Here is a 9,868-nt window from a genome sequence, read left to right as displayed (position 1 = left end):
TTTACCCTCATAAGCTCGTTGACTCACTCTCGTTTTACATCCTCTCAATCATAACCACGTGCATCTACACATCTTTACTCATCAAAACCATACAGCTCACAAGGTAAACAAAGCATTGAGACCCATATATAAGCAAAATAAACATTATTAACAAAGATTGTAACATTACGAAACAATGAAACTATGATTTAAGTACAAAATTTAAAATTTAATCATATACACTATGATATATAAAAAAAAAGTTGGGCAAAATTTTAAGGTAAGATTCTCGATTTAAGACAATATGTAGCATTATTAACAAAATTGAAGTCTTATTACTCAATTAAATCAAGAAAAGTTTTAAGACAAGATTTTCAAATGTTGACACCATTCCTGGCATCATTAAACAACATTTGAATCTTTATGACACAATTAGAAAAAAAATGGAGTATAAAAATCGGATTTGTCGGTATAACTAACATACATGCCAAAACTTTAGACGTTTTCTAAGGCAAAACCGCTAGTTTAATACAACACAATGCAACATCAACAAGCACTAAGTGCCAAGAAACAATTAGGTCATGTTTTGAATGCAAGAATCAAAATCATTCATTTTAAGATGATATTTTAAAAGCTTTTGGGCAACATTTTAAGATGAAATTTTGATTCAAGATGATACATGCCGTTACTAACAAGGATAGTGGCCTCATAAGTCAATTAAACTAAGTTTTTAAACACGAAAAAGAAAATCAAAACTCAAACATGAACATCAAGGCTTCGAAAATTTTGGGACAAAATTTTAAATGTACAACAAGAGTCCACAATAACAGCCAAACTTAAGTCCTTGTTAAACAATTAACAAATCAACAAACACAAAATCAAATTATTGACTCAAGAATACATATTTTCGAGTTCATGAAATTTGGGCAAGGTTCAACATAAAAAATTTATACTTGACATCATAAATGTTGTAGATGGTGATCACTATCTTGAATTTAAACAAAACGTGCAAATGATTGGTAGAACTTGAAGAAAATAAAATAGATCTAAACAAAACCAAATTGGGAAAAAAATAAGAGGAAAAAGAACATCACTTACATGGTTAATTATCAAATTTAAGGGAGAAAAATGGAGTAGAAAACTTAAATCCGAGCAATAAACAACAATGGAGTTTTAGAATAAAATTTTAAAGAGGTTTTGGTATTTTTGTTATGAGGATTGATGAAGGAATAAAAGAGATAAGATAAGATAATCATACAAATCTCGCGAAATTTACAGCACAAAAAATGGCACTCGGTCGAGTGCTGGTCAAGTGCCTTCTCCACTCGATTGAGTGACCCACTTCCATAAATGTTCAAGTTTCTGGAAAATAGGCCACTCGGTCGAGTGACTGGTACTCGGCCGAGTACTAGCTCGCACTCAGTTGGGTGCCTCTCTATGGTTTAGAATTTTCGACTAAGAATTACTATTCTTATACTAGCGACTACTCTACTAACAACTATTACGGATCACTCCAACTATAGCACTAGTTAAATCCAAACATATATGCGGTATTAACATGCCAAAGGACGAGGCTAATGCCCCTCACACACCAACACGTAATAACCATTCTCAAAACATGTCATGTGAGGACTTGCCAACTTAACATTGCATACATGAAATCACACGACATATCACATAGCGCTCCCCCTACTCATAACTACCCACGTAGTGACCAACCGAGACAATAGGATCTAGTTTTGAGATGAGGGATCCTACTCAACCAAAACTGACCTCCAATTGTACTCATGTCGGGTTCATTTTATTAGACACACCTACGTTCACTTTGGTTCATTGGTTTAGGTTCAAAAATCGTCTCTCTGATACCACTTTGTAACACCCCCTTCTTACCCAGCCAAGGTAATTGGGAGATGTTAGCATCTCGGTTTCCTGAGGTAGTGAAATCGGAATTACAAATAAAACTCTTTATATAAATAACAAGTTTAGTGATTTACATAACAAAGAATGAATGAAAGATGAACTATACTACTTGACTACCATCTATGTTATCTATCAACTATCCAAGTACTCGACTCCAAGTCCAAAGCGCATCCCTTCTCCCGCGTGACACCAAACCAACCTCAACATAGCTTTGTATTTAAGATCACTCACCTTTATTGGTTACTATCAGGGACAACTATAAGCAAAGGAGGAAATTCGGTTACCTCAATTGCTTGGAGGAACACAAGGATTTTGGGAAGGTAGTCCGGATGCTTGGGACATTCTTGTGAAGGGTAATGCAATTTTCAGGTTATTTTCTAGACTAAAAAATGTAAGGCTAAGGCTTATTGAAATTCATAGGACATCTTACTCAGGGGTTTCTAAGAAAGTTCAAGAAGCTCAATATAATTTACAAGATTGTTAGCTTTGTCTTCAAGCAAGGCCTTTAGATCCTTCAATATTGGCTATGGACCAGGAGTTATTGCAGGTATATTTGGCTCTTAAGAAGGCAGAAAGAAGTTCCCTTACTCAGAGAGTAAAGATTCAAAACATTAAGTACAATGATGCTCCCACTAGGTATTATTTCTCTAAAATTGCTGCTAGGAAGCACCAATGTCTTATTGGGAAGATAGTGGATAGACATGGTATTGAGAAGGAAGGTATGCAGGGTGTTAATCAAGCATTCATTGAATATTATAAGTGGTTGTTGGGTCAACAAGTACAAATTGATTCCTCCCAAATGGGAGCTTTGGAAGGACCAAGGACACATGAAACAAGTTGGGATGAGCTCTGCAGGGATGTGGATGATAGGGAAATTAAGCTTGCTTTATTTTTCATTGCCTCAAACAAAAGCCCTGGGCAAGATGGGTTTTCAGCTCAGTTTTTCAAAACATCTTGGGATACTATTAGGCATGAGTTTTGCAATGTTGTTAAGGGTTTTTTCAAGACTTGGGATATGTCTAAGCAAGCTAACACTACCTTGCTTGCATTAAATCCTAAAAAACCAGTGGTCTCTACATTCATGGATTATTGGACTATTGCCTGATGTACTATCTTCTATAAGACAGTCAGTAAGATCTTATGTTCCAGACTAAAGCCTTTCTTACCTACCATTGTGGGTAAGGAACAGGGGGCATTTGTGAAAGGGAGAAGTATATTTGAAAATATTATGCTAACTCAATCTTTGATTAAAAGGTATGGACAGCAGGGTGTATCTCCCAGATGCCTAATCAAGGTGGACATTAAGAAAGCTTTTGACTCCCTTCAATGAGAATTCATAGGTAAAATGTTGCGGCTCTTCAATTTCCTGAAAAATCTCAGAAGTGGATTATGGGCAGTGTTACCTCCACTTGGTTCAGTTTAAAGGTCAATGGGGATCATGTTGAGTTTTTCAAGGGAGAAAGTGGCCTGAGGCAAGGTGATCCCCTCTCTCCATTTTTGTTTGTAATGAGAATGGAGGCTCTCTCCAGAATCTTGAGAGGAATCTATTAGGAAGCTCAGGTTTCTTATCACCCAAAGTGTGGTAAACTCGGATTGAATCATTTAATTTTTGCAGATGACTTGATGTTATTTGTAAGAGGAGACATTCCATCTGTTAATGCTGACACTGCATCACTGGCTTCTTTTGCACAAATGTCTCGTTTAAATGCCAATCCTGATAAAACAAATATATATATATACATATATATATATATATATATATATATATATATATATATATATATATATAGGTGGTGTAAGGGAAGGTGTAAAGCAGGCAATCCTAAGGGACACTAGCTATATAAAAGGAGAGTTTCCATTTAGGTATCTTGGGTGTCTCTGAATGAAGGGAAACTCAACAAGGACATGTTTGCTGATCTCATAACTAAGGTTCAGAGGGCATTACACCACTGGTCCAATTATAAACTTTCCTACGCTGGCAAAATTAGTCTCCTTAATTCTATTATTTTTGGCTTGGAGCAATTTTGGTGTCCCACTTTGTTGATACCAAAAGGTGTGCTCAAGCTAATTACTAAGTTTTGTAGGGAATTTCTTTGGGACTCTGAGGAGGGTCATAAGAAGTTGATTATGAAAAGCTGGTCTTCCTGTTGTACTCTATATAAGGAAGGGAGCTTTAATATAAAGGAGATCCTAGCTTGGAATAGATGCATCATTTGCAAATGGATATGAGACATTCTCAAGCAATCAGACAGTTTTCTTGGACTAACTGGAACTATACTTATAACATTAAAAGTGGCAACTTTTGGACTATGCAGAAAAAGAGTCATCACTCTGAAAGTTTGAGAAGTGTTTTGCAGGTCAGAGATGAGCTCATGGCAATGGCAGTCTGTGAAGACATGGAGTCGAGCTCAAGGAGACAACAATGGCGGAATTCATTGATAAAATGTAAGAAAGTATTTGCGGAAAAATTAGGTTGTTATAGAGAGATAAAATTGTAGAGAGAGAGGTAAATAAAGGAATGATCTTATTAACTTAATTAGCTGTACAACATTTGTTATTTATATACAAGAGTGTGTACTATGAATATGAGTAACTTACTCATATTCTCACATCCCCCCCCTCAAGGTGGGTGTAGTAAATGTGGATAAAAAAGTAAACCCAACTTGGATGAAAGATAAGAATGTTGTTGCTGTCCCAAGGGCTTAGTAAGAACATCTGCCAACTGAAACTGTGACTTGATATGTTTTGTAGCAATTAGACCTTCTTGAAATCTTTCACGCACATAATGGCAGTCAATGTTCAAGTGCTTGGTCCGCTCATGAAACACGGGGTTGGCAGCTATATGCATTGCAGACTTGTTATCACAGTAGAGAGAAATAGGAAGAGGAACATGAACTCTGAAATCTTGTAACAATCCTTGCAACCAGACAATCTCACTAGCAGTATAAGATAATGCACGGTATTCTGATTCGACTGAGGACTTAGAAACCATTCTTTGCTTCTTGGTTTTCTAAGAAATGAGAGATGATCCCAAGAAAATGTACTGGCCTGTCACAGACCTGCAGCTAAATTGACAAGCTCCCCAGTCTGCATCACAAAAGGCTTGCATAGTGAAATCATTTTCTGATGGATAAAAGAGTGCTGCATTTTTAGTACCTTGTAAGTACTTCAGCACATTAACAGCAGCAGCTAGATGTGGCTGCCTTGGTGCACTCAGAAACTGACTGAGATGCTGCACAGAAAAGGACAAGTCTGGTCTAGTAAGACTTAAGTACAGCAACTTCCCAATAATTTTTCTGTATGACTCAGGATCAGACAATAATGGACCTTCATCCGTGGACAATTTTAGACCTCTAGGAAGAGGAAAAGGAGCAGATGGACAATTAGACATCCCAGCATCTTGGAGTAGATCATAAACATACTTCCTTTGATTAAGAAGTAACCCTTCCGAAGATCTTGTAATTTCTAGACCCAAGAAATATCTGATATCACCAAGATCCTTAATAGTAAAAGCATTATTCAGCACATCCTTTAAATGAGTCATGTATGTTGGGAAATGTGTCCTCAACAATAGTGCGATCACATGATTTAAATATCATTATTAAATCTCATATAAAGAATACGTAAGGGATGATTCAATTATATAGTCAACTGATCAACATTAATCGGTAACGATTGGCTTGCTAGAGTTTGACGTTACTGTCGTGGGACGGTGGTGGTCAGTTGATCCCTTAAGGTCACACCTAAAGGATGATGCCCTTATATATAAAGTTGATTAATTGTATGACGATGCAAGTTGATCAATTCCTTAAAATTGAACAATTCGATTTGTGAGAGAGAATAAATATCTTATTGTAATGGGATTAAATAAGATTTATTTTAGTAATAAAATGCTTTGTTACTAAAATTATTTATTGTTTGAGAAACAATAGAGATATGAATGAATGGTTAATTATAATTACAAGGTATTGTGAATTATAATCAATTGACCCATTTTATTTATGTGATCAAGTATCACTAGTCAATTTGTTGAATGTAATTTAATTAATTTATAAAATGATATTTATGTGATAAATATGCATTTAATTAATTAATAACATGTATCATACTACATGTGACATATTGTGTGACAAATGACAAATTGACAAAATAAAATGGTAGTCCATTTTATGTATATGGACCGAAATAATGGAGATGGAAGGTGTTAGTGGGTGAATTATTTTGAGATAAAATGACCTAATCATGGCTAACCTACACTAGCTTACACACCTACACTAAGTAGACTTACATGCCTACAATTTGGAGAAGTGAAAAAGCATAAAGAAAAGATGCCATCCTTGGCATTTTTCTCTCCTCCAACCGTGCTCCTCCTCCTATTATTTGAGAATATGAGTTCTCTTATTTTCATTCATTCATTACCACATGCAAGTTCATGCATTATTCTTTTTCTCTCTTTATCTTCATCAAAACATGAGATTTTTGATCCAAATTGTTCATAAAAGATTACTAAAATTATTAATGTAATATATGAGTATTAGTAATCAATTTTAAGATATACTATTAAATAAATATCTAGCACATATTGTTTAGTAGAGATATGGGATAGTCTTGGGTGCAATCAAGAGGAGAATCTCTACTTTGGGATTTTTGAATGTTCATCCATTATTGGAAAGCTCAAGAACTAACAAGAAGGAGATCTTGTTAGTGCCCATATGATGACCGAAATTCATATGGTGAGAATACGATTTCTTCTCTAATTTTATTATTGTTTGCATGCATAAGATCATAATTTAATTTTATGACAAATTTAAAATAAAACATATATGAATATGTTGAGTATATAGATCTACTTTTTCTTCAATTGGTATCAGAGCCAAGGTTGTTTGCATGCAAATCAGTTAAAAGTTTTTCCGAGTTATAAAGATTAACATATAAAACTTGTATAATTTGTGTTATTATGATATATCACAAAATTAATTTTTGCATGTTAAAGTTTCTGATCCTAAAATATATTTGGGATATTTTGGTTAATTTATGGATTTTATTGTTCATTTTATATAATATTGGCATTAAAATGTGATTTTTATGATAAAAATGTCATTTTTGGACGAAAATTAGCTAAACTTCGAATTTTCCAGTGGTTTTTGGATATGTTTTCACATATATTATTTTTAGATTATCTGGACATTTTCATAATTTTATGAGTTTTTATGCTCGAAAAATGGATTTTTCATATTAAAAATCAATTTTAGATGAAAAATAGGTTAATATGAGATAAATTTCGAATCTGGTCATAGAAATTTAGTATGTTGTCACATGCAATTTTACAAGATGTGTGTAAAATAATAGGCTATAATGAAGTCTTCATGCATGATTTATGGATTTTTGATGAAAAATAGCATAAATAGTGACTTAATTAGTGAAAATTGCTAAAACATACTTCATGACTAAGAAAAAACGTCACATGTTGCATTTTATTATCTTTTTCAGATCTAAAATTGAAAAGTTGATGAATATAATTTTTCTCATTTTTTTATGATTTTTATTGATAAATCCGATAAACCGCAACATTGTTTTTCCGATAACTTTCAAAAAATTTTAACCTAAGTTTTTGAACATTATGAGTGTCATGGTAATTTTCCAGAATGTTCATGAGTTTAAATTTCAAATTTTGAATTTATTTGAAATTTTTGTGATTTATTTGAAGTTTATAGCATTTTATTGTAATTTTGAGTCCTTTTATGAACAATATTAAGAAATATGAGTTAATTATGGTCAAATAGTTAGTGGAGACTAATTTTGAGTCCTAAGAAGTTAGGGTAATTAACTTATGCATAAATATGAATTTATGTAATTTTTGTGATTATAAAATGTTGAATCACGCAAATCCGTAAAAACCGAGTAATATACGATATTGGCTAATTAAAGGCGATTTAGCATAGAATTGGGCATGTTTATATATATTTTAAATGCTGCATTTTATTTATGATTGTCATAATTTTATTTTATGTAATTTTTGAATTATGTAATTTTTACTTAGTATGGCCTTAGTTTTTAATTGGTATTGCCCGAAATGTATGGGAATATCGATTCGGTTGTAATTTTATTGTGATCTCGTATCACCGTCTTGTAATTTAATAGATTTATTTTATTATAGTTATAAATGTATAATAGGAAATTATGTAATTTATTATGTAATTTTATTCATTTCGGAGTCCCCAAAGACGGATTTCTTCAAGATGGCGATACATAAAGACGGTGTTACCTCGAGATGCGTGCCACAACCGAAGTTCAAGGGACCAATGGAGTTGGTTTCCGAATATGTAATAGTTAATTAAATTTTCTATTTTAGGAAGGCCATACTAGGATTTATTTTTATGCTTTGCATTTTATTTATATGTTGCATGCATCGCTAAATCGCCATAACTAAAACATGCATCATCTTTTAATCGAGTATATCACCCGTGTCAATTATAATTATCGTAGTTCACCGCTTTAGTTCACTTAAAACGTGATAGATAATAAATTGACATGACCTCTCGCTAAAATAAACAATTGAGACTTAGCCTTACCAAATAGTAGAAACCATGAAAACCTATTTCGCGAGGGAGTGCACTCGGCCCTACCGGGGTACAAACCTTGTTACGTAGGGGAAGTGGGTGATAAATGTCTATCCACCGAATTCATGTTGATAAGGGATGAATCGGCCCTACCGTGCCCAAGTTGATGTGGATTTGGATTCATGAACACATTTATTCGAAATTTGGATTGAGCTCAACGGAAGTATTCGTGACCGTAGTCGCATGTGTTCCGAGCTAAAGATAAATGTTAATGTAATTTTATCGACCAAGAGTTCTAAAAGTAGAATCGATTAAAGAGTTAATCCACCGAGTTATATTGATAAGGGATGAATCGGCCCTACCGTGCCCAAGTTAATATGAATTTGGATCTTGGAATCATTTATAATAGTTGGGTAGAGGTCACTATATAAATGCTTTACTTGTTAAAATTATTTACAAGTATTAATAAAACGATAAATGTTAAGTTTTCCACTATTCCGTTATCATATTGTTCTATTTCTTTACCCCAATTCATATACGATATCATTTCGATTTTTCAAATCTCCATTAAAACATCGTAACTAAAGACAAATATGAATTTGCTTCTAAAACCTCAAAAGAACCATTGCTAAGGATCTCTTGTAAAGAGTATAGATTAAAGTTTTTCATTATCAAACAGGTTTTTGATTCTTGACTAACACATCTACTTACAATGGATTATGTTTCATATGCTTAATTGAATTAAGTACCTTGAAGCGATAAATTGTTTTGGTAATTAGATTTGTCAAAATTCGTAATTGACCAAAATAACGCAACCACTTCAATGAAAGTTTTAAGACTAAAACGAACAAATGAAGAGTAATCTTCATGAGTTCAATTTTGCTTCTCAATGCAAAGACTCATTGAAATGAGTGGGAGCATTCTCTTAAACCGTTAAGATGAGGACGAGGTTCAAGAAGTAAAGATAATAATGGAATTGATACAAGGTAATGTTAAAAGTAAAGTTGTTGAGAATAGCTATACTAAACCTATCAATCCCGACCGATAAAGTTTCCACTGTCTTAAATGTTGGACACTAGAAAGGAAACTACCCCAAATTATTGAAGAATCAACAAGTTAGTTGTGGAACATCTAATGGAACCTTCTTCTTTAAATGTTTATTTGATTAAACACAAATTTTGCTAGTACCACTTCGTCAATATTAGAAACCAGTGGAGGTTTTCATCATTGTATTCGACACATAAGATGATTAGAATATGACGACTAGCAACAATAATGTCGAGAGATAGAGTAATTGTGTACTCAATCTAGTTTTTGGATTTAAAGTTGTACTTAATTTTGACTATTAAGTGCATAAACTCTAAATAAGAATATAAACTTGTTAAGATACAAAAGAGGTTTTCACTTTT

The 9,868-nt window shown here is 33.3% G+C and overlaps 1 protein-coding gene across 1 annotated transcript; it reads left to right on the top strand.

The window, feature by feature from the left end:
- Positions 1-2,425: 2,425 nt before the first annotated feature.
- Positions 2,426-3,004, top strand: LOC141630176 (uncharacterized). The gene has a single exon (XM_074443040.1). The coding sequence runs from the start codon at positions 2,426-2,428 to the stop codon at positions 3,002-3,004; it is 579 nt and encodes a 192-aa protein (XP_074299141.1).
- Positions 3,005-9,868: the final 6,864 nt, after the last annotated feature.

Source organism: Silene latifolia, chromosome Y (genome assembly GCF_048544455.1).
Source record: "Silene latifolia isolate original U9 population chromosome Y, ASM4854445v1, whole genome shotgun sequence".
In the NCBI taxonomy this organism is placed as follows: Eukaryota; Viridiplantae; Streptophyta; class Magnoliopsida; order Caryophyllales; family Caryophyllaceae; genus Silene; species Silene latifolia.
The sequence above is the reverse complement of the archived record's forward strand: the minus strand, read 5'-3'. Positions and strand labels throughout refer to the sequence as shown.